At 43.3% G+C, this 25020-nt stretch overlaps 3 protein-coding genes across 3 annotated transcripts; all 3 read right to left on the bottom strand.

Moving 5' to 3' along the window:
* Window positions 1–3609: 3609 nt before the first annotated feature.
* txnl4a (thioredoxin-like 4A) lies at window positions 3610–5466 on the bottom strand. The gene is made up of 4 exons (XM_061815012.1): window positions 5311–5466; window positions 4908–5089; window positions 4303–4406; window positions 3610–4216 (listed from the first exon to the last, which is right to left on the bottom strand). The coding sequence occupies exons 2-4, from the start codon at window positions 5058–5060 to the stop codon at window positions 4045–4047; spliced, it is 429 nt and encodes a 142-aa protein (XP_061670996.1). The 5' UTR covers window positions 5061–5089; window positions 5311–5466; the 3' UTR covers window positions 3610–4044.
* Window positions 5467–5838: 372 nt separating this feature from the next.
* On the bottom strand, window positions 5839–15142 carry LOC133498312 (E3 ubiquitin-protein ligase ZNRF2-like). The gene is made up of 4 exons (XM_061815000.1): window positions 14061–15142; window positions 12106–12201; window positions 10189–10294; window positions 5839–6707 (listed from the first exon to the last, which is right to left on the bottom strand). The coding sequence occupies exons 1-4, from the start codon at window positions 14386–14388 to the stop codon at window positions 6650–6652; spliced, it is 588 nt and encodes a 195-aa protein (XP_061670984.1). The 5' UTR covers window positions 14389–15142; the 3' UTR covers window positions 5839–6649.
* A 1959-nt stretch (window positions 15143–17101) lies between these two features.
* On the bottom strand, window positions 17102–24384 carry mturn (maturin, neural progenitor differentiation regulator homolog (Xenopus)). The gene is made up of 3 exons (XM_061815020.1): window positions 23941–24384; window positions 19117–19239; window positions 17102–17242 (listed from the first exon to the last, which is right to left on the bottom strand). The coding sequence occupies exons 1-3, from the start codon at window positions 24097–24099 to the stop codon at window positions 17135–17137; spliced, it is 390 nt and encodes a 129-aa protein (XP_061671004.1). The 5' UTR covers window positions 24100–24384; the 3' UTR covers window positions 17102–17134.
* Window positions 24385–25020: the final 636 nt, after the last annotated feature.

Here is a 25020-nt window from a genome sequence, read left to right as displayed (position 1 = left end):
CCTTGACAGAGCAAAATATTTTTGCAACCGCTCGCCTGCGATTCTAATTTCCTGCGCCGGAGCTTGAAATGGGACAAAACGGAGTTGGCCCCAATTTGAGCGCGTGCGTGTATTTCCGTGTGTTTGCGAGGGGTGGCCGTGTTGGTTCAGCTGCGGCACTTCTCAGCATCGCACCTCCCGTGCAGCAGGAGGCCCGGCCCGGGCGGCCTCCCCGCGAGGAGCGAGCAGGTGCTAATTGGGCTCCAATAAAAAAAAAAAAAAAAAACGGGGGTTGCATGCGAGGAAAGCCTGGTGTGGTGTTGACTCGGCGTGTGTGTGTGTGTGTAAGTTGTACCGACACATCTCTTCCAGCACAGCTATTTCACTTCAAGTAAAAGTACTCACGAAGTTTTAGCTTAACTTGGAAAAGACAGCTAGCGACTCTGCGTACTCTGGTAAAATTAGAAGCACTGATCTGGGTTTTGCCTTGCTTGATTGCCATTCCGTGGGGAAAAAAAAAACCTATTCGTGTAGAGGAGTAAAGTATCTGTACTCGGTTACTTCCGACCACTGAAATAGACATCTCGCGGTGGTGCAGATTGGGAGAATGACACCCCTTTGAAAAGAGAGAGAGAGACGCAAATCTGTTTAGTCACAGTACCCCGAGTGGAGCGAAAGGCAGACGAAGAGGCGCGTTAAGCTGACTGCTAAATGTGTCTCTGAAAATGGAAAGAATGATGTTTGTGTCAGCATTTTATCTCCCCGAAACATCATCTTTTTAATCTCTTCCGACCTTTAGGCGACACAAAGCCACTGAGAGCCCCCCCCCCCCCATTCCCACCATCTTAGATTTGGATTCAGCTCTTGTCTCATCCCTCTGCTGTGACTCCCAATCAACTTCCTTTGAAGGTATGAGGGGCAATGTATGGGGCTCGATATTGTTCCCTGGTGTGTGCCTGCAATGATATAATTTGATAGAGATGGTAGTGATTACATGGCTGTGTTGAAGGAGCGGTAAAGTTGCCTTTTGGGATAGTTTGTAGAGTACAGTGAAGAAAATAAGTATTTGAACACCCTGCTATATTGCAAGTTCTCCCACTTACAAATCTTGGAGGGGTCTGAAATTTCCATTGTAGGTGCATGTCCACTGTGAGAGAGATCATCTAAAAAAAAAAAATCCAGAAATCACAATATATGATTTTTTTTAACGATTTATTTGTGTAATACAGCTGCAAACAAGTATTTGAACACCTGTCTATCAGCTAGAATTCTGACCCTCAAAGACCTGTTAGTCCTCCTCCACTCCATGTATTATCCTGAACAGATGCTCCTGTGTCAGGTCGTTAGCTACATAAAGACACCGGTCCACCCCATACAATCAGTAAGACTCAAACTTGGAACACGGCCAAGACCAAAGAGCTGTCCAAAGACACTAGAGACAAACTTGTACAACTCAAGAAGTACAAGAAATTGCCAAGCAGCTTGGTGAACAAAGGTCCATTGTTGGAGCAATCATTAGAAAATGGAAGAAGCTAAACATGACGGTCAGTCTCAATCGGAGTGGAGCCCCATGCAAGATATCACCTCGTGGGGTCTCAATGATCCTGAGAAAGGTGAGGAATCAGCCCAGGACTACACAACAGGACTTGGTCAATGACCTGAAAAGAGCTGGGACCACCGTTTCCAAGGTGACTGTTGGTAATACACTAAGACGTCATGCATGGCACGGAAGGTTCCCTTGCTTAAACCAGCACATGTCAAGGCCCGTCTTAAGTTGGCCAATGACCATTTGGATGAAACAGATGAGTCATGGGAGACGGTTTTGTGGTCAGTTGAGACCAAAAATTGAACTTTTTGGTCATAATTCCACTAACCGTGTTTGGAGGAAGACGAATGATGAGTTCCGTCCCAAGAACACCATCCCTACTGTGAAGCATGGGGGGTGGTAGCATCACGCTTTGGGGGTGATTTTTCTGCACATGGGACAGGACGACTGCACTGTATTAAGGAGAGGAAGATTTTGATGGCATGCTCCACCTGTCAGTTATAAAAGTTGGCAGTAACTAAGTATGTATACAAGTGTAGGTCGACATGTTACGTATTCAAAGTAAGAGGAAATAAAAGGCATTATTATGTGTCACTGCTGATAGAAGGATGCTTAGGGTGGCAACTCCCCTGTCTCCCCTCCCCCCTATATTCGGTTTAGTATTCAACTATAGAGGGATGCCAACATGTCTCCCCCCTTGGGCGCCCCTACTCACAGTTTTACAACACCCCTCTTGGTAGCGATCCGCTATCAGTTGAAAACAGATCACGGATTACCATGGCTTTAGGATTTGGACTCTAGAGTCCGCATAAAGACCGGATGCACATTAGGGTATTGTGAGAGATAAGTCGATGTTGCTATGGGAAATTGGCCGAAAATGTATTTAGTTACTACAAATATTGCAGCTACGTACATCTATTTTTTCCAGCGATGTACAATAAGAGGAAGAACAATTAAATGTTCATTCACTAGATGGCCACCAGAACAATGCGTGATGATGCCCAATTGACCCTGTTGTATGCAGTGTACTGTACATGGGGGGGTTGGCCGCAATCACAGACAAATACATGCCAAACCTTTGTAGGTTAATGTAAGTGGAAAGGACAAGAGGGGCCCCCAGGGGGTGTAAATAGGGATGTGGCGGTAGAGTTAATTTCCGGGGGAAAAAAATGGCAATGTAGATCTTTCGTATTGGACTCCAGTCACTCTTTACAAAATGTTGGTTTTATCGAAAAATATTGGTGTGTTTAATATTTTGGGCTTTTAAGAAAATGAAATAATTCCAGTGCGGTTTTGGTTGTTTTTATAACTTAATGGTGGTTGGTTTTACGGTTTCACATTGCTGAAATATTCTTGACTTCCCTTCTTTTTCTATCCCGCATATTCTCATTCCACTCATGGACAAACTGGACCTTGATCACCAGGCAACTGAAGGGAATATTGAAAGCCATTCACAGGTAGGATGCATAAGAGGTTCATTGAAAACTATCACTTGTCTAGATGTCTGAATGGTTGTTGCTCTAAATGTATCCTGCGATCTATTGGCTGGTGACCAGTCTGGGGTGTCCCCTGTCTCAGGCCCAAAAGTCAGCTGGGATAGGCTCCAGATCACCTGTGACCTTACAGAAAGTGGTTGGATAGATGAATGTTTAAAACGTATTGATTACATACAGCAGAGGAAAATGTCACTTGGGAAAAGGGGTCCTCCACATTATCAATTATTGAAAACATTTGTTTTTCAATTGTGGCGCTGGTACTGCCAGAACCTTTTTGTTTAAAAAAAAATGACAATTTACATCAAATGAAAAAATTGACCACAAAAAAAATAACATTTTTTTTAAAATGTTGAACTTTTGGTTGTCCAGAAATCATTTTTTAATGACTGCAATACAGCACATTGACTTGTTGGACAAGCACGGGGAACAGTTCACTTTGGCGCCATCTGGTGGAATATTTGCTACGATGCACGGATATTCAATGACTAAACGTGTGTGACAAAACTAAAAAGATCAACTTGTAAGAATAAAAATATTTTTGAATGTTTGTCCAATTACACACAGTTATTAAAAGACCACAAAACAGGAACAATTTTCCCAATTTATACCTATATATAACTTTTATGATGATGATGATTGAGCACCAAGAAACAAGTCCTTCAACTGGAAATAAACAGAAAAACTCATCCATCCATCCTTATTCGTACCCACGTATCCTCACAAAAGTTGCGGGAGTGCTGGAGCCTATCCCAGCTGTCAACGGGAAGGAGGCGGGGTACACCCTGAACTTGTTGCCATCTAATCGCAGGGCACATGGAGATAGACAACAGTCGCACTTGCAATCACACCTCGGAGCAATTTACCACATGCAAACTCCAAACAGGCGCGGCCCTCAGAACTGTAAGGCCAACGCTTTATAGCTGCCCCACCGTGCTGTCGGAAAAACTCAATGAAACAAACAAAAAGAAAAAGTTTAAAAATATCAACTAACAAAAATCCTACAAATGTGTCAACAGAATGAAATTAATATCTATATTTCGTGGAGTAATCCTTGGGCGACACCACCAGACCTCGTCCTTTTCTTGCTCCCCGGTACACAGTCTCAACAATGTCTATCATCTCCTGCTTGTCCTCCATTGTCCAGTTTATCTTGTTGTTGTTGCCAGTTCCCAAATCAATCATGATGTGCTTGTTTCTGGATTAAAAAAAAAATGGCAATAATTGTGAGACAGGCAGGAGTTTTAATACATTTAAATATCGTCAAATGACTCAGTCCTTTACCTGAAAAAGAACATGACAGTGCAAGGGTCGTATAACTCGTACATCTTGTTGAAGTCGGGCACTTCTGTAATGTCTACCAGGTAGATGACGGCAAAGTTTTTGACCTGGGAGAGCAGTGAAGTGGTTAATGGCGAAAAATCATGCATTTTTCTCCCCCTGGCAGTTCTCAGGTGTCCGAGCATATCTGTGACGACTCCAAGAGTTGCTGAAATTAGCTTGCTTTTAAGGGCCAGGTCCGCCTCGAGCAACTAACTATTCACCTGTTACCATAGCAACTGGGGATGGAGCAAGGGAGTTGCAAATAGCGAACAGCTACTCAAACTCATGTCGTGTGCGTAGAATTTTATGGTCTCTGCTCTGTGGGAAAAATGATAACTGGAGCTTCTTCTGGGGGCTTCTCTGCAGGTTTCTTCTGGCTCTAAACACCACATTTCGTCGAGTGGGACTCCACTGAAGGTACACAACTGTCAAAAGTCAACTGTCCGTAGTGTAGCCCCTTTCAAATCTACAATCGTCTTAATCGGTGCTATTGAGGTTTTATATACCGACGTCACGCGAGCCAATGCTAGGCAACACAAAGAGTTTTGCTAAAATACTCCACGAACCTTTTCGGCGATGCTGTACAGAACCTCGTCCATTTTCATACATGTCGGGTCCCAGTCGTGCCCGAAGCGGATGACGAGCACTCGGTCCTCTTCGGACAGAATGGCTTGGTCGACCTGCCAGCCATTGTGAAGATGCGGTAGCATGTACGACATTTTCAAACGTCGCTTTCGACTCCTAGCTCCTGAAATCAAACAAAAATGTTGGTTGGATCATAAATATTTATAGTTTAATTTGGCTTTCGTTGCGTAATTGCGTAAAGAGCATTGATGTCAAACAACGCGAGGTGAGTGTGGCAATGTTAGCCTAATGGCTAATATATCGGACTATATTGAGACGTTTTGGTTTAAAACACCAAAACCTATCAACCTACAGTTTAAAATGCGTTAAAGTTGAGACACTTACCTAAATATCTTGGCACAATATATTATTCGGCGAAACGAGTGGTTTAAAGAAGCAAAATGAAGCGTGTTTACTATTTCCAGACTAGCTTTTTGCCCGGGTGCTGTCGCGTTGGGTACGTCATCGACACGCGACAGAAGCCCACAACGGCGACGTCAGTCATTTAACGCTGAGGGCTCTTGGCACAGAAAATTAGAGAAAATAGTGAAAGACAGGAGGCAAAAGTGTGACTACGTGCTGCAAATGATGATGCAACAACAACAAAAAAATAGCTACTAACTTCTTAGCTCCTTAAGTTGTGACAAATTGCCTATCTGCCCAGCGGTGTACTGATAACCTTTGTAGTGGCTTCAAATTCTTGACACTGATTTGGGTATACATTCAATACCTAGACACCCAGAGTATCATGAGCCTTATTATTGTGGAGCAATACATAATATATTTCAGGTATGTATGTCTTTTTTAAGCGTTTTTTTTTTAACTTGATAGCACATTAAAGCTTTTATTGCTTCAAATCCACATCGCATGATGTAAAGAGACACAATGACAAAACATTTATTTTCTTGTGCAATTCCTTACAGTACAAATAGAAATGACACTGAACAAAGATCCAAAGGTTATAGGAAACTTTCCAGTCTATGACATAGCAGCATATTATGACACTCCTTTTCAAAGAGCGTACGAATCACCATTTAAGATATGTCCGAGCCTGTCGTCAAGTCCACTCTCTACATGCCACACAATTGCATGGATGTGGTTCAGAACAGCTGAGTGATTACCTTTTTTTTTCATGTTAAGACTATTTGGTCTATGACACATTTGTTTTAATATTGGGGGAAAAAAGTTATGAACTGCCATCAATGCTAATCATCCCTTAAAGCTGATGTAGGCATCTTGTATCCTGTATGGCTGTTGTTTTTTTTTTTGTTTTTGTTTTTGTTTTCTTCACATTACAGCCGGGACAGAACAGGCAATGACAACAACCAGAAAAATCTCTATTGAAATGTCACATTACTCTCCCGTCACAACACAGTTCCTTCCACCAGATCCCAGTTTTTCGGGAAAGGCTCCAGCCAGCAGAGGGCCCGATGAACATTCGCTATGGAGGCGCGAGCGGACTCCGCCAGTAGTTTCCCCTCGCGCTTTCCACAACACACTGAACCAAACTCGAATAAAATCCATCCAATATCCGTCGACATCTCTCCCGCGAGGCTGCACGAATAATCCGCTACACAATCATGTTTTACAATCCCTGATGAGCACTTAAACATAATTACAACACTGGAACGTACAGTGTTAAAAATAAGGTGGAGCACAGTAGATTGATTCGCTGTACTGGTTGCTAGTTGGAGGGGTGCTCCGGACATGAGCGATTCACTTCAAACCACTCGTCTATACACCTGGAAACAAAAAAAAACAACAAAGAATTATGTAGAAGTTTGGATTAAAGATGACACATTCCACTTTATATTTACCCTGCATTTGTACAAACAGTTCTCAGGATGGTTTCAAGATCCCTCTTAAGCTGTGACCACTGATCCATAAAAAAATACATAGCTGGCATCTACAGTTTTAGGATACCCACAATTACCAACATTTTCCTTGGTTTAATATGCACTGGTAGATCTAAAATCCGGTTTAGAGGACATGGGTCAAATTTGACACACAGGGATGGGAATTTTCCGCAGATTCGCGGGATTCAGTTTTTTCAGCTGAAAATGTCATTTTTCTGAAACGTGTAAATCCGTTGATCAAGATCTGTGATCAAGCTAGGCCGCCAGCATCAATCGGCAACACTCGTCGTGAAATAAGTTAACAGCTGTGATAGCGGAAAACGGCATTGCTATCTGTTTGCATTGAAATTGGTGTTTATAATTAGGACAAGATTCTGATTTCTGGCAGGATTTTGGTGGTATTTCATCAGTATTTTCACTCTGATGTTAACATTTCATAGAGAAGCATTCTGTTTACTATGGCATAGATATATCTCATAGACATACGTACGCATATGTTATCGAGCGGTCTGCACGTTTGCCAGTATGGCGAAAAGATGAAGATCGTTCCAGGGAAATTGATAAAAACCACGGGGTAAAAAAAAAAAAACTGTTTCAGATGGGCATGGCTTGAAAAAATTGTAATTGTGCAGATAGGAACGAAAACTGTATCAACAACATGTCTAACTGAACACATACAAAAAGTGGACGTTCCCGGCAAAGTGCCGTGCACTCTGTTCCGATAGGAGCAAAAAATATCCAGGAAACATAAAGTTAAGTTGGACATAAATTTCTCAAATATTATATAATTGACAACTGTTATTACGATTAGGCCTCTGTATAGCACTGGCCCTGTAGATCACGCATTTTATCACTCACTTTTATATTTAATGATCTCTCTCTCTCTCATATATATATATATATATATATATTTTTTTTTTTTTTCTCTTTTTATATATAAACAAATGTGTACTTATTTCTGAAGTATAACATGTAAGTGCAGTAGCCTGTTTGATATAAATTTCACTCAGTCTACGTGTTTATGTCTGAAGTTTGGCAAAATTATTTTGGTGGTTTGGACTCATATTTTAAGTTTTCAAAATATTATGATTGCCCTATATTTACACTATTAGAAGTAACCAGAGGTCACCATTTTACAGTGTGTTTTATAAAAAAAAATAAAAAATTGTGCCCAAAGGGGGGCACACCCCCCTTTGAACCCCCGAAGGCAGACATTTTCAGTGTTTTTCCAAATCGGTCATTCTCATCCCTGGACCCAAAACAGTTTTAGTGTACGCAAACTTTATATAGCACCTGTAGAAAATAATGATTTTTTTGTTTCTGCATGTTGAGCCACTTGACTAAATAAAAGAACTAACATTTCAGGGTTTAAAAAAAAAAAGACATGGTATTTTGATTCCTGTCAAATGTCGGAATGCGTGAAGTTTGACCCAAGCAACTTGCAGGATTAAGCGGTTTGGAATGTGAATGTTTCCTTAAGCACTGACTCAATGTTTGCTTGCCAAGGTAAATAAGTTTTTCTTTTAAGTGTCATCGCTTGTAGCTATTTGAAAAAGAGTCGGTCCGAAATGAATAGTAGTAGAGGAGGATATTTATCTTACTGAACTCTAAATTGACGGTAATATTTGTATTGTTTCACAGTCATAATGGCCCTCTCAGGGAAAGCGGAACAATAATGTGGCCCGTGAGAAAAATGAGTTTTGACACCCATGCTCTAAATTGCCTATAGGTGTGAAAGTGACTGAACAGTTGGTTGTCTATATACGCCTTTTGGAATATATTTCACATCTTCCATTTATACGGTCCATGTCTAGACCATGCTGGCCAAGACTAAAGAGCTCTCAAATGATGTCTGCGGTTCGAACGAGTTACAAAACCATCAGCAAAGGGGATGGCGACAACATAACGCGGAAGACGACAAGATCATCAACGGCCCCTAATCTGGAGCTCTGCGTGAGATCTTGCCTCGTGGAGCGAGGAGGATTATGACAAAGGTAAGGGGGCGGCCTCAAAGTCGACATCAGCAAATATGTCATGATCTGAAGACGTAAAGACGTAAATTTGGCCTGCTTTACATAGAATCAGACCGTGCCGACCAATCGCGAGGCCACTTGTCTGCGTCATCGTGTCTGCCGCAATGTGAAAATGGTTAGGATCTACCAGGGGAATGCTAACTTGCACCGCACTGGATAGACGCTGTGCCACATCCCTTCTAAGTCGCTAATCTTTGTCTGCATAGCGGCGAATAGGCGACACTCCTGACAAGTATCATTATCATTAAAGGAGGATGAGGAGTAACTAAGTGAGCATGCAACACGAGAAAGAAGAGAGAACAGAAGAAGACTGAGAAGTCAGGTTGACTGCTAAGTTATTGTGAGATAAGAGCAAAACACAAAAATAAGTGCTTGCGTTGCAGTCTGTGTTGCAGCATAAAGTCATCAACAATGAACGGCAAATTATCAGGTTCATTCATGAGGGCCTGGAGATCAAATAATACAACAGCTACTACCTAGTAAGCAGGTACACAACACGTTGAAAAAATTGAAATGAATTTGTATCTTACTGCAGACGTCAGCCAGGAGGAGGAGTTTATATAGTCAAAAGTGTATTAATACATTATTAAATATTTAGAATATCATGACTGTTCTTTTTTTTTTGAGTGCTGAGTTTTAATTTTGAATTTAGTCTAGCTGTTTTTTATTTTTTGGATTTGTAATTAATTTAGCTTTGTTTAGGACTTATACATGTATAATTTTTGCGCTTAAGTATATACCATAATATAATAATAATAATAATATACCCCCATTACATTGAGGGGATCCAATTCACGCCATGTTATGATTTTACGCCATATCGCTACCCCTAATCTGAAGACAATCAGGACCGAGAAAATAGGTGGTAACATAGTAGACTTGAGGCACATGTTCAGGTTTTAAAAACCAAAATTATTTTGCATATGCTTGGGAGAAAGGTGATATGAAATCAAACTTTTTGGCATCAATTAAACGTGCTATGTTTGGAGAACGATGACATCTTGAGTATGGCACCGAGAACAATGCCCACAGTAAACCATGGGGGTGCAAATGTTATAATTTTGGGGTGAAGGCGACTTCGAAGAGCCCTTTTGTGTCAAAAACTGGATGAAAACCACCTTTCCTCGTCAAGAACACAGAGAAGAGTCTCAGATGGCTCTTCCAGCATGACAATGACCCAAATATACTAATTTGTTTGTATATAAACAAAGGAGTGGCCCAAGAAAAAAAAAATTATGATGGCTTTGTCGGTCTCCAGACCTCAGTGCAATGGAAAAAAAAACCTGTTAAGGGAGTTCAAGTTTCGAGTTTTGGCAGTTGTGTGAGTAAATTACCCCTTATGGTAGATACAGAGGCAGGGGAGTCTGGCAATGGTGTCGCCTTGCTCCAGCTCCTCTAAGCAGATGGCACATTCCCCAGAATCTCTGGACAGGATGTCCTCTGAAATCGAAACAAACAAAAAAAAAAAATACACAAATGTTGTATCAAATGAACAGATGAGTTACTTTGTAAATTGTAATGGAATTTTCATAAAAGTATCCTATATAGAGAAAAAATATGAACTGAAGCATATAGTATCCTTTGCTATATTTTTAGCAGTGATAGGCCCACGTGTCAATATCGGGCTTGGGTGTCACGTGACTTACTGGTAGCAATGTCGTGTATGTATAGAAAATCTGACCTTGCATAGCGATAATAGTACCTGTGTGCATTAAGAGCGGGATAAACGGGATGGATGATGCATTCTGTTGATTTCTATTATACACGGTGATGGTTATGAATAACTGGCGTAGGAGCAATCACATAATTATATGGCGCACGTGATCATGTGCCAGTAGACTGAACTGGCGTTGGATTTTTAGTCTGATTTCGCTTCGTGTGTATTTCAAGTCATAGTTACTTACATTCTTGGCGCATGCATCCTATGCCTGCATGCTTATGACTGTGTATTTCTAGTCGACGTATCTATTTAGAATACGCAACGTGGCAGTTGTCATTAATAACTGGTATGCAGTGATCACATTACAGGACCTGTATGACAACTGTGCTTGGCCTAGCACGAGTACTCACTAACACACTACAAACCGGGGCAATAGCACCAAGTTCTACTGTAGTAGTGCAACATAATTAAGAGTGAAAAGAAAGCGGGGGCTGCTTCAGAGTAACACGGAACAGTGCGTTCCCGCTATATGGGGGGGGGGGAAACCTGCACATGACCGAGATCCTCATCATTGCACTGAAACGAAAAATCTATTGAAAAATAAAGCACGTAACTGGCAGTTATCTTTAAATAATTGGGGATTGATGTATGGCGTTGGGTAACAGATGTGAGCATTCAGCCAGAAGATCCATCCATCCATTTTCTTTTGACGCTTATCCTCACAAGTGTCGCAGGGAGTGCTGAAGCCTATCCCAGCTGTTAACGGGCAGGAGGCGGGGGACACCCCGAACTGGTTGCCAGCCAATTGCAGGGCACATGGAGACAAACAGCCATACTCGGAATCATACCTTGGGCAAATTTAGAGTGTGCAATTAATGTTGCATGTTTTTGGGATGTGGGAGGAAACCAGAGTGCCTGGAGAAAACCCACGCAGGCACCGGGAGAACATGCAAACTCCACGTAGGCGGGGCCGGGATCGAACCCGGAACCTCAGAACTGTGAGGCCAACGATTTACCAGCTGTACCAGCTGATCCACCGTGCCGCCGAACTCAAACTTAACTCCCCTCCTAAAAATAAATGTTTATTGATTAGCCGCTCAAAGATGCTAATGTAAATAATTTGGCTGGGTCACATTTTGGGAGTCAAAATGTTCTGTTATCCCAAAAAAGTCAGAAAAACCCCAATAAACATGGCGTCTATTTCATGAGTTGAAGTTGAACCAAATTTTAACAATTTACATTTTATGGATTACCATGTCAATCATGTTCCTGGGTCAATTTGACGCAGGCACGGGGAGAACATGCAAACTCCACACAGGCAGGGCCGGGATTGAACCCGGGACCTCAGAACTGTGAGGCCAACGCTATACCAGCTGATCCCTCGTGCTGCCATTTTGGTGTTATAATATGCAATATTTAATTTTCTTGTTTTATATGCCACTTAATGGTAAACTTTAAGTAATTATAATGTGTTATATCACAGATTTGTAACTATTTGGAGTGTGTCTTGCACATGTACCCTTGTCATAAAAACTAGCAGGTGACATGTAGTCGTTTCTCCCCCACCCCCTGAAAATAGTGTCAATCTTACTGTTGTAGGTGAGGCGCGACTTGCTGAAACACATGAGCAGATGTTTCTCTATTTCATCCGACGCCATGAACTTGGAGCACACGGGACAATGGAAACCTGGGGAGGAGACAAACACAGAGAGGAATACGAAAGAAGACCCAGATACGTGGTCTCGGATTGACAGGTACACAACTCAACATGTACTTCTTGAAACTATGCAACTGCCGTGTATGGCATGATTTTTTTTTCCTTTGACCCGATTATCTGAAGCCATTCTGTTCATTGCAATTTTTGCAAGGTCATAATGTACCTCGCAACACATTCTTCTGGAAAAAAAAACACCATGTGACCGAACGGTTTAGTGTTTAATCAAGTCATAATTTGAAGCCCATATATGTGGATTTGGAGCAGCTTCTCAGCCAGATTAACCGGGCAAGCGTCCACTAGCTGGAGTATGATGAAATCCAAATTGGGAAATGGCACTCCCATGCATCATATGTGCACCATGTGTGCACGGGGAAGGCCAGGAAAGAGGAACGGCACGTGACGAGAAGACCTGCTGTTCATTAATGATTGGACATCCTGGTGAGGGAAATTGCCACCATGGGGGCGGGTCGTGTCATACCAGGAATAGTCAGAATAAGGAAATGGACAACGTTTCTGTTGTATGATATAGGGGCAGGAGAGACGGTGACAGTTTTGGTTAAGTTCAGTTTTGTCTCATTTGGGACACGCCCCACCAGGAAGTGTGCATGCATGTGCGTGCGTGTGCAAATGTGTAACCAGCAGGCAGCTCTTATCTGCTGACCTACATTATGCACTCTTCCCTCTCGCGGTCGCCGTGAAAAACAGGCCGGTTTTGCAAGACGGTTAAAGAGCGGGGAGGGGAGGGAAGGAGGGAGACTCTTAAAACAAAACCACCACCTGTGGCCGCAGTCACACGGCGACGGCTGTTGTACTGTAAAGTGCTGTGCGCCCTGCTGGAAAATTACAATTCAAGCAAGTGGGGCTGTTAAGAAACGCTCACGTTCACTTTGTTAGGACACATGCATGGTAAAGATAAGATGCACTGGAGGAGGGGTGTTGAAAAGGGAACTATGGATAGCAGGTAGTGGTGGGAAAAATGCAGCACATAGGCTATGTGCAGCCCCGCAGGGCATTCTATTTGTTCTGCTATTCTAAAAACAAACAAAAACTATTTCTATTTGAAAAAATAAAATACAAACTTAGCAAATCATCAAAAAGTGGATTTATTTGCCATTCCTGGCTTGGGAGGGCAGTAGGACTTTAAAGTGCTTTATTTTATTTATTTTTGTAACTTGGGGGGGGGGGGGGAATAATTTTGGGATGAAAATCAATTACCTAAAAAAAAATAGTAATGTTTTTTCCCCTAGGTCTTGCTTGTCCTCATTAGGGTTACGGTGGCTAACCTCAGCTGACTTTGGGCAGATAAGCAGGGGACAGCTGGGACTGGTCGCCAGGCCAGGGCCACAGGGCACATCTAAACAAACAATATTTACTTGCACATTTAATATTACAATTTAAACCAAAAAAAAAAATCTAAAATGCATGTTTTGTTTTTCAAAAATGTATTTATTGACTACACGTACCCGCAGAAAAGGCACAGGAACACCCGACCTCGGATGCCCTCTCAGTACTGTGAAGCCGACGTATTCGGACCCAAAACAAATACACGCTGGTTTATTTTGAATAGCGAGTCTCCATTTTGGGTCACGGGTGAGCTCGGGCCTTTTTGCAGCTGAGTTTTTTTGGGGGCCGAGATAAGCGCAGTTACACCCTGAAATGGTCTCCAGGCACGTGGAGACAAACGACCAATCACACTCACACCTACGAACAATATATTCATATTTTCCTGCACATTTACTTGCAGAAAATTAAAAAAAAATGTGACCGGTGACATGTCATAATGCACATTAATTAACTTGGACCTGGAGCAATCTGATCTTGAAGCTTACCTGTCAGCAGGCGTGGAGACAGATGTGCCGGTAGGGACCCTATTAGCAGCCTGTGGCCCTCGGGGGTCATCTGGCCCTCGTCGTCACCATCTGTGCCATCCAGACTTTGATTGAGAGCGTGCGAGCCCGGCCTGCCGCCGGCCGGTATGCTGAGGCCAGAGCTGGTGGGCCCCCCGCCCGTGTACCTGATGCGGGGACCCTCGGGTCCATTGGTGTACCTGAAACCAGCGAACCTCTCCCCTCCGCCGGTGTTCCCGGACGGCAGGTCGGAGCTGGAATATGCCCGGGTTCTGCCGTCGTACGCGGAATTGCTTTGTTTGGCCCCCATGCTGTTTTGTTGTTGTTTGGGTTTTTTTTTTCTATTGTTTATGTGATCAGGGGCGAAGCTCGTCAAGCTCTTGAGTGGGGCTTAACACATGCTTACCGTCCTGACGACGTGACAGCAACAAAGGAGACGCAAGTCAAAGCGACATTGTAGCGTCGAGACAACATCTTAAAGTTCCATTGTCGTGGTTAAAAGTGCGGACTGGCTCACACGCAACTTCAATTTCCCAAACGGGCGTTTTTGTTTGTTGTTGTTGCTTTTTCTTTCTTTCTTTTAGATTGACAAGAGCCCTTCCCTCTTCGTTCGTTTCCGAAATAAAACAAAGGTGCAAAAAAAGAAAAATAGAATCTCTTCAGCTGGACGCCATCCGCCGATCGTCCTCCGGCGTGCGAGCGTGTGATCGAGAGTTGACAAGCATCCCACGTAGTTAAAGTTTGTTTTTGTTCTCGACTGTGGACCTTCTGAGGAGAAAAATAGAAGCAGGGATTGCCCTCCTCCTCCCACCGGAAGCGTCTGTCAAGAGGACACTATCCCGCCTTCGAAGCAAAAGCTCAAAAAAGCGACTCCCCGGTTTTAACCGTTTGAGTTAAGATTTATGCCCTTCATATTTCGTTTGGTTTTAAATTTAAGCCTTATGTTTCCATTTCCCACCTATAAAATAGTGTATTCGTTTGCTTTAAAATAAACAATGCTTATTTTGAAGGTCACATTCATTGTGTTTCGTTTCCGACCCGTACTTGATTTACCAGTCCGGCGCCTGCGTCGTCACACGGCGACAGACCAGCGGCCTGTTGTTGAGTCAAGACTTGTCGGCAATCAATCGCGGGCACGTGCATATTATCACATTTATGGACAACGTGTTCATATTTTAATCCTTTGCTTGCAGTAACTGCATCACCGCGAGTCAATCTCCAACCCTATAGACTCCTTAACCTCTTAGAGGCTTTTAGAGTCTTAAATGAATCTGTTTATGTTGTTCGAATGTGTACTAGAATCAAACCTGTAACCTCTACTGTGAGGCAAATGTGGTAACAACTCAGTCACTGTGGTGCTACATTGGGCAATTAAAAAAAAGAAGAAAGACAATTTAGTCATAGCCGCGGTCTGGACCAAATTGATTCAAAATCGACCCACAAAATAATTGATTTATTATTATAAATTATTTTTCCATTGCTGCATTGGACCAGGCCCCTGATTGTTTGTGTGTGTAGCTTTGACAGCACCCGAGGCCCCAAAATTGTGTGTTGTTTATCAACTTGAAAACCTGGCAATTTTAAGAGAGAAAATAATCGAGCCCCTGAAAATTGTTACTTTTTTTGCCATTTCTGGGTCATGCTAATACAATTTTTTTATGTGCTAAAGGTTTCCTGGTGCTTGAGGACAGACGCTTTTTTTTTTTAAACGACCTTAAAAATTAGCAATTATGCCACAGCAATATAAAACATCACAATGAAAAAGAAATTGCTTCTCCCCCCCCCCCCCCCCCATTTCTCTGTCTGATTGGGGCCACTGGTGGTGCGGCAGACGTTTTCCCGGTGCTCGAGAGAGTCGTTTTTCGAAGCTTGGAAAATGTGCGATTTAGTGAAGCGTAAGAAAAATCGGCCCCCTTTGAAATCGACACAACAACCAAAGAGTGGTTTCACACGCTTTATTGGAACAATTGCACACACACGCACGCACGTACGTCTCTGGGACAAACGCAATAAAGATACACTCCATGAGGAACGTTGGAAGAGGCCCGGAATGAGACAAACGCAGGCTAAAGATGAACTATCTGTGTGCTGAAGGCGGTGGTGGGTGGCAGGGTGGCTCCGAGCGCCAAATAGCAACAGAAATGAGATTTATGCTGTCTGGGGGGGAATAATGGGGTGCACAACCGGAGTCCCTTTCTGGGCCTCTACGTACAATACACTGTATCGTATATGCCAATGTACTGACTCCAAGGTAACTTTGTACCTTTTGTAGGACCAAATGTGTACATAATATTTGGGTATGCATTCCGTTAAAAGGTATGTGAACGGCTTGTGCTTGGGAGAGGCAAGGCAACAACTAGGAAGAACACATTGAAGATAAAACGAGGGTGTCATGTGACACGGGAACCAGGAAGAGCAAACTCGGCAGCACAGGGCCTTTTGTTGTGACAGTCACAAGATAGCAAAAGGAAGGCGGGGGGGGAATGTCTGCTTGTGGTGATGTAATATGAGAAATTCTCCATGCCCCTCGTGAAAATGCGTAAAATGCCTTTTTTTTTTTTTTCCCATCACGCTCAAAACACTTGAGATCCGCCTAGTAGCCGCGAATGGAAAAATCTACCCGTCCCCGTCTCGCGTGTTTGCCGCCCGTCCGTTCTCCTCGCTGCTTGTTTTGCGTGTTGTCACCAGGCGAGCGGAGAAAGTGGGTGAACGGTCACACTCGAATCCCGGGAAGTACAAGCGGTGCCGCGTCGCCGTGGAACGTTAACCCAAAACGGTGAAAGATTATGAAACTTGCGTGGTGGCGTGGGTCACAGAGCCCTGTTGTGTTTCTGTGCATGGTAGGGGTCAAGGGAGAATTCAGGATGGCGGGGGGGGGGTCAAACAAGTGTCAGCAGAGTGTGCGCCTTTAGAAAGCAAAGCAACATTCAATTCAAGAACATGGTGATGAATTTTTCTTCTAAATTGGCCCCGTGTGTGTGTGTTTATCAGTAGTGAGGCCTTCCACGACCCCTGGCCAGCTTCCTTCCTCTGGCGGGTGTGTGCGGGGGTGCTCGTCACTGCTGGCTGACCCCCATCTGCTGGTGGTCGGGCCCCGGCTCGCCCTCCACGTCGGCGTGGTAATGCTCGAACGTCTCGTCTTCTATGTCGGGGAGCCCCAGCAGCTGGCGGGAGGAGACGGAAAACGGCGAGTTTGAACACTCTTGGGAGCGGAAGGCCCGCGCGTGCGTCAGCGTAGCCCCAATACTCGGTGATTTGCAGCTTTTTTAATTAGTTGAGGGAAGAGGTAGGAGTACATCACATACAGTATGTTCAATTCTCATGTTACCGTGGCAAACGTCAAGTGGAGTTCAGACAAAATGTCCAGCAAGTCAAGCGATTACTGAGATCATCTGATTATAAATGAAGTCATCGTTTCGCTCAGTTACAACATATTTACACATGAGCCATTTTCACGGCGCCATATTGCAGGTCAAACAGAGCTGCTCGACGTTGTGGGAGACATTGAATCGGAGGAGAATATTTACAATACCCGAGACCTGTTGTGCTGTTGGTTGTCACAACAGACGAGATAGATATTCAAAGACATCATTGTATGAAATACCGGCTGATAAGACCAGAAAATATTGATGGATTTCAGCAATTAAACATGATGGATGGTGTCCAATGGATCGCTTCGTTTCACGTAGGAATTATTCGTCTCAATCTCAAATGACCAAATAGTATTTATAATGGCAAGTTGGCTCATTTGTGAACAATGCGTGTTAAAAGAGGTTCATGGAGGTTAAGTGTGGCCGCAATCGCTTCCGTGTACGTTCCATGGAGACGACTTCATCCCATTTTTTTTTCAATCATAGTTAATGAATGCGAGTTTGTGTAAAACCAGGGGTCATTTATTTAAGTATTGCTATTTGTATTGAATACTATCTGAAAAGATTGACGGATTCCGGCACAGGTTAATGTGTCGCCGAACACACTCCCGCGTTCACGAGCCATCAAAATCGTCACTATGTGGGATTTATTCTTAATGAGAACAGATCCAGCAACAAAGTATTCGTATACGTCTAGACTTTTATACGCTTTCCAACTTTTCCGTGTAAATCTCGACGAATTACTCACCGGATCCATGTGTAGATCCAGTTGTCCAAGACAAGCCCAAGTGAATTAACAGTCTCTGGGCGTCGTGCTAGAAGACATATTTCCGTGTCGTCTCCAACCGACTTAGCATTGAGCAATGCTTAGCTTGACCGGCAATATGGCGAGGTAAACAAAAGTCACGTGATTTTATGACGTAGGTGCACGAGAGAGGATTCAGAGCTGATGCAGAATTATTACTATTATTACTGTTCTGCGGGTAAATTCATCACCTATTTTTTTTCCCTTAACTACAAACTGATAACTTTTAGTGTTAGAGTAACGCTCCATAAAAAAAAAATAAGTCATGATCTCAGCACAAGCAGCCGTGGCTAACGTGCGCTTGTATACATCGCACGGCGAGTGCAAGTTGAGGTGGCGCGTAGCTCCGGTCAGGAACTCGAGGGTGGCGGCATGAGGCAACGTTCAAATCTCGCCCCCAGTTACACAACTGGAAACTGCCCATTACAATAATAATTTAATTGAAATGGATTGCCCGTAGATGAATGTTGAAAAACAGATTTGAAAGATTTAGTGCAAAGTTAAGTTAAATACAACTAAACTGTACTTCTGAAGTGATTCTCCTGTGTACAACACTTTGAACATCACCGGTCTACAATATCACTTTATTGTTCTGAAATACATAAGCGGCGTGAAGAATAGTTAATGTTTGACCAGCTATTGACGAGCTTAACTGTGAAGCTAACCCAGTTTACCTGTTTTTGTAGTGACTGATGAAGTGAGTTGTCACAGACCCCCATTCAAAACATTCACGTCAAAACGGACTCTATGAGTAATTCAGCGTTGTTTATCTATTCCAGCGTTGAGAGAGACGCCAACGCGGCATTCCGAGGTCAGCGCGTATGCGGGAGTGTGTGTTAAAAAGCGACGTTGTTTATCTTACAGGCCTGAAGGACGTGAAGACCTTCTGCAGCACCTCCAGCAGGGTCTTCTTGCCACAGGACGAGATATAATCCTGAGCCAGCTGTAAGAACGGTAGGCAGTCCTCGCTCTCGCTCCACACGTGCTGTACAAACACAACGTTCATGATGAACATTAAAAAAAAAATAAAAAATTGAGATTCAGGAGGCAAAGTCAGGTTATCTGGCTCCAGTTTGCGGCCTACGCGGTTTCCTGGGTCGGAGCCAGCGCAAGCGAGGGAAAGTGGAACGGGGCAGTTGGACCAGATAAAGGGGTGAGCAATACGATGTGGACCCGGCACAAATATGATAAGAGTCATCCAGAAAAATGGTGAATCTCCCCCCCCCCATGATCCTCTAGCTCACTGGTGTCAAACTCAAGGCCCGGGTCCCGATCCGGCCCACCGCATGATTTTACGTGCCCCGCGGAGGCAAATCATGTGGATCAACTTCCGTGATTTTTTTTTTGTTCAAAATTTCAAATTACAAGCATTTTTGTGTTACCGAACAACAATAGTTGGAAAAAACCCATTACCCTTGAATTCTGATTCCAAAACCAGTTCTAATAAATTTCATATGTAAATATGATGAGGCGGTTAAAGATTTTTTTTATGGTTTCACAGCCACGACGGCCCTCCGAGGGAAACCACAAGTACAATGTGGCCCGCGACAAAAATGAGTTTGACAGCCCTGCTCTAGCTAGTAAAAAAATGTAACTTATATGTATGGTGAAGGCCCTCCCGCCATAGCTATTGCAATTTGACCACAAGGGATTAGGAGGCGCTACTTGGAAATGATATCTCCACACTTTTCCCTCGGCGCGCAATCAAATTGCGATGGCTGACTTCCCGAGCTGCCGAGAGAGAGAGAGAGAGAGAGAGAGAGCTCTTTGTCCTCGAGCATTTGCATGTACACGGCCAATAAAAGTGCGTCCGATGACGGTAAGATGTCATCAAGTCCACTTCCTCATTACAATCCAGAAAATGGAAACGACGATGCACTTATAGGGGAAAACACCATCGGACACTCTTGCTTTTTAGTGTTGTTTAACTGGAGTCCAAAGGCCGGACAGTTATAGATTTACAAGACAGATCAAAACAGTTGGTCCTAAAATGATTGTTTATGGACTAAAAATAATTTATCTCTGCACCATAGACATGTAACGACAGGTGGAACAATGAAATGCTCTTTCCCACAAAGTACATTTGTGAGGATAATTGTGATCATCATTATTTAAGTGTATGTACTGTAGTTTTTTTTTAATAATTTTTGTCGGTGTCAGTCAATCAACGCTTTTATAATAGCTGGATCAAAAAATGTTAGCCCCCCCCCCAAAAAAAAATACTGGCATCACATTGTGTATTTCTTTGATAATTTTTTTTAGATGAATACATTTGGGGGGAAGCACGGTGGATCAGCTGGTAAAGTGTTGGCCTCACAGTTCTGAGGTCCCGGGTTCAATCCCGGCCCTGCCTATGTGAAGTTTGCATGTTCTCCCCACGCGTGCGTGGGTTTTCTCCGGGCGGACACTCCAGTTTCCTCCCACATCCCAAAAACATGCAACATTAATTGGACACTCTAAATTGCCCTTAGGTGTGATTGTGAGTGTGGCTGTTTGTCTCCCTGGCAACCAGTTCAGGGTGTACCCCGCCTCCTGCCCGTTGACAGCTGGGATAGGCTCCAGCACTCCCCGTGACCCTTGTGAGGATAAGCGGCAAAAACTTTACCGGATTTGTCCCTCATCACGGAACGCACGCACAAAATGTCTAAATAGCTGCAAGGTGGCAATTGAATAAAACAATAATAGCAGCTGATTTGAATATGTTGTCACGTTGTTTACTCAGTTGAAGGAGGCCCCGGGTGTTTGTTTTTAATCAGCATCTTCGCCTTTTGTCAGATACACCCTGGTGTGGGAGTACCAAGAAGTGACGGCCGACAATGTTCATGCATCCGGTGGCTTGACGCTGCTCCCTTGCGCAAACCGTGCTTGAGCAAGGCATCGAAAAGCCTCGATTTGACTCACTGTCGAGAAGTGAAACGTCCACAAAGCCGTTATTTGAACAGGAGCACGCGTTGTGTTGCAGCGTCCTCTAGTGCACTCTTTCCTGACCTCGATTAAACCGAGGCACACATTTTCCAGGAGAAAAATCGAACTGCTCGCCAGCAAAACAAAACAGGCGGGAAGGTAAAATAATCATCTGTCCTCAATTTACTCTCACATTTACTTACACGGTGTGGACTCTCGTTTGTTGTCGCAATTCTAAACACAAATACAAGTTTAGAGGAAGTGCAAACCAAATTCCCAAAATATATACTATAAAAATGGTCCAAATATATAACGATTAGCATTAGTGGATCATGGTTTTTTTTTTCCGTGAATGCACTGCGGCCATTTTAAGATTTTTAGTGCAAAGTTTTTCATTGATCGGGCCTGTTTAGTGTTAAAAAGTTACATAGCGACAGTGATTGTTACTGAATGGTGTGTGTGTGGGCCTGGAGCGATTGGCCTGCGTTACACGAGAATGCGGCGTCACACTCCAAAGTAGAGCAAGAGATAAAGACGAGTAAGTGTGGGATGGATGGATGCATTGAGACAATAAAATCTCATCGTAATGTAGTCATTTCGTGTATACAGGACTGTAAGTCAGCTCCCTGACCACTATGCAAGGTACACCTGCACGTATCATGAGTGTGGAAGAGAAGAGGCCATTTGATTGGCTTGTCCAATTTTTTTAATCATCTCACTTGGTGAACTGAAAAAAAAAAGAGTTTTACATCACATCACAGAAGAAGAACGATAACTTCATCATTCAAGTCTTTCGCAGTTTTCTCGATTGACATGTTAGTGGTGCCATTGTAATCATTTTGTGACCCAGAAATACTTGTGACATCACGGTGACTGATCCCATCGCTGTTTCTTAGTAATTTGGCTCGATTAGAGGGAGTACATAAGATGTGATTTTGATTTGGGTGTTCCTAATATTGTGCCCTGGTTAGACGGCAGAGAGTCGGCAGGTCAGCAACAGCACTGATGATGATGATGATGATGATGATATGTGGTCATCTGTGAACATTCAAATGGTTTTTGACCAACGGCCGCTGACCAATAGAGCTCGTGCACGTGACGTCACCATTTTCACAGCGCCTTATTGCCGGTCAAAAAAAGAAAAGAAACCGTCGGTCACACAGAGGTTTACGTAGGTTAACGTGTGGCTGCAACACGCTTCCGTGTACGGGGAATGAAGCCTATCCCAGCGGTTTATTTTCTTTTTTTAAATACGCATTGGCGTCATTTGAGAACAATGCCTATAACCTTTAACGTGTGGCCGCAACACGCTTCCGAATAGGGAGGAGCCGACTCCAGGCTCATCTATTTAAATACTGATATTTGCATTAAAAAAATTGGAGTGGCTTTATCACTATGTGGGATTTATTCTTAATTGAGAACAGATCCAGCAACGGAGTATTTGTATGGGTCCAGACATTTCTACGCTTTCAAACTTTTACGTGGAAATCTCGACGACTTACTCACCAGATCCACGTGTAGATCCAGTTGTCCGAGACAAGCGGAACCGCGTTAATAGTCCAATTTCTTAACATCAAAACATCGACTTCGGCGTTAAATATGGGTCCTTTATGCCAAGTGTCTTTCATTTTTCCACATACCTTCGTTTATTATCACCCTCTAACTGTTTAACGGTATCAGACAAAACTCTGGGCGTCGAGCTATAAGACGTACTTTCGTGTTGTCTCTAACCGACTTAGCATTGAGCAATGCAATATGGGCAGTCACGTGACGTAGGTGACGTAGGAGCATGAGCTCTATAGGGGGCAGTAGGGCGCCGACCCCACCACCGACACGCTACCTTGAATAATTTGGGACTAAAAACTCCTTATCTAAAATTGGTCAATTTCACATTTTTACACAAATTGATAATGGTGTTCCCTCCACATATTTGTATATTATTTTTTTACAAATTATTGACTAGTCTCCTGGGTGACAGAATGTCAACAAGCACCATTTTTAAAAAATGTCTTAAAAGTGATGGTTTTGGTGATGTACGGTTAACCGGTGGCGATTTCATTTTATTTAGAATGAAAATTATGTATTTAATGACGATTCAAGTTGTGTTATTCATTTGTGTTGTGACGTAGTTCCACCAAAGACTGTCGTTAAAAGTTGATTTACGTAAGAAGGTGCTCGACGTCGCATCCATCTGTCATATAAAGTAGCTTGACATGTCGAGCCAGCGGAGCAGAACGCAACCGGATATCGATGCAAATGAATTAATTGGTGAAGTCATTTTGAAAAGAAAATATCATGAGAAGTTTGACGAGAAAGAGCCCAAATCTGTTTAGCTGAGTAAATAAGCAAGTGTCGTTATGTCGTTGGTTTATCTCCATGCAGCGAGGCCTCATGGATTATTCTGCTCTCCCTATATCTTCTTTTTCAAACGTCAGGATTCGACCTAGCGTTGAATAAATAGAAATATAACTCATGTGTATATGAACTCTCACCAGCCGCCATTGTTATGCGACTGGTCTTTTTCCGCCTCGGAGATGATGGTGCAAATCTGCGTTGGTGCATGATTGCATAATGTGACACTGCAGCGAGCGGAATGTGACATGTAATGCATCATAATCCAACCAGGGGGTGCTTTATATGAGGGGGTGGGGGAACGGGGCGCATGACATCATCTATTCCTTCCTCCGTGTCCGTGGGGACCCCGCCTATGTTCGAACGCACACACGCGCACGCGGCATGTATAGTATATCTGTATCGAGAGAGGAGGGAGAGGCCCACTCACGAAAGTGTCGGTTCCGCCGGGGCACAGCACGTAGAAGGAGACGCCGGGCTCCGCGTAGAAGTCCAGCCGCCTCTCGTCGTCCTCCTCGGCGAAGATGAGCTCGAACGGGTTCCCCGAGCACCACTTCTCGGCCGCCTCCACCAGATGCTTGAACTCCATCCTCGGTTCGCCCCCTCTCGCTGCCTCCCTTCCTTCTCCTCCTCCTCCTTCTGCTTCTGCCTCCCCCCCAAAGGTGCTCCTCGACGCGGATGTGGAAGAGAGTCAAAGAGGAGCCGAGCTGGTGGTCGCATCAGCAGCCCCCTTTCGGTCTGCGCATCTCCTCTTTAAAAAAAAAAAAGAAGTCAGTCGTGAGAGAGCGCCATCGCGCTCCGTTGTGAAAGGAGTCCGGCGGGCGAGTGAGTGCATGATGCACGCGCAAAAGGGGGACGCTGGAAAAAAAAAAAAAAAAAAGGAAAAAAAAAACGCGATGACGAACGCTGAATCCAGGCAGGCGTCCATGTTGGAGCGTCCGAGTTTTTCCTGCGCATTTTCCCCACATATTGAGCACCAAAAAAAAAAAAAACAAACAAAAAAAAATATAACAGTAATGCAGAAAAGTCAATTTATGTTCATGCAAAAATACACTTACAGTCAATGAACCACGTGGCTTTGGGCGTATTGTTGAGAAATACGCCCACTGGACACTTCTCTGTAGCTGCACCTGCATTATCTTAAGATTATATATGTGTACTTTTGAAATACATGCTATGTGTATTTATTGGATTCATCGTTCAAATAAATGATAATAATTATGATCCTAATTTGCAATTGAATTAAAAAACTAAAAGTTAAAGTTGAAAAAATAGCAAGGTACACTTCCATCATCTTATTTTTATAATTTCATCTAAAGCTATTCTAATAAATATGTAAAATTTCCAAAGGAAATAATTTGGTCAACCTTTAAAATTTAAAACGATGATCAGAGCACTCTTTAATCAACACACTACATCCGAGTATGCACTTTTAAAAAATTATTTTGTGATGTACATCTGCAAATAACTTTAAAACAAATATTTTATGAAACAAAAATACTGTCGGTAT

The sequence above is a fragment of the Syngnathoides biaculeatus genome, chromosome 1 (genome assembly GCF_019802595.1).
Source record: "Syngnathoides biaculeatus isolate LvHL_M chromosome 1, ASM1980259v1, whole genome shotgun sequence".
In the NCBI taxonomy this organism is placed as follows: domain Eukaryota; kingdom Metazoa; phylum Chordata; class Actinopteri; order Syngnathiformes; family Syngnathidae; genus Syngnathoides; species Syngnathoides biaculeatus.
The sequence above is the reverse complement of the archived record's forward strand: the minus strand, read 5'-3'. Positions and strand labels throughout refer to the sequence as shown.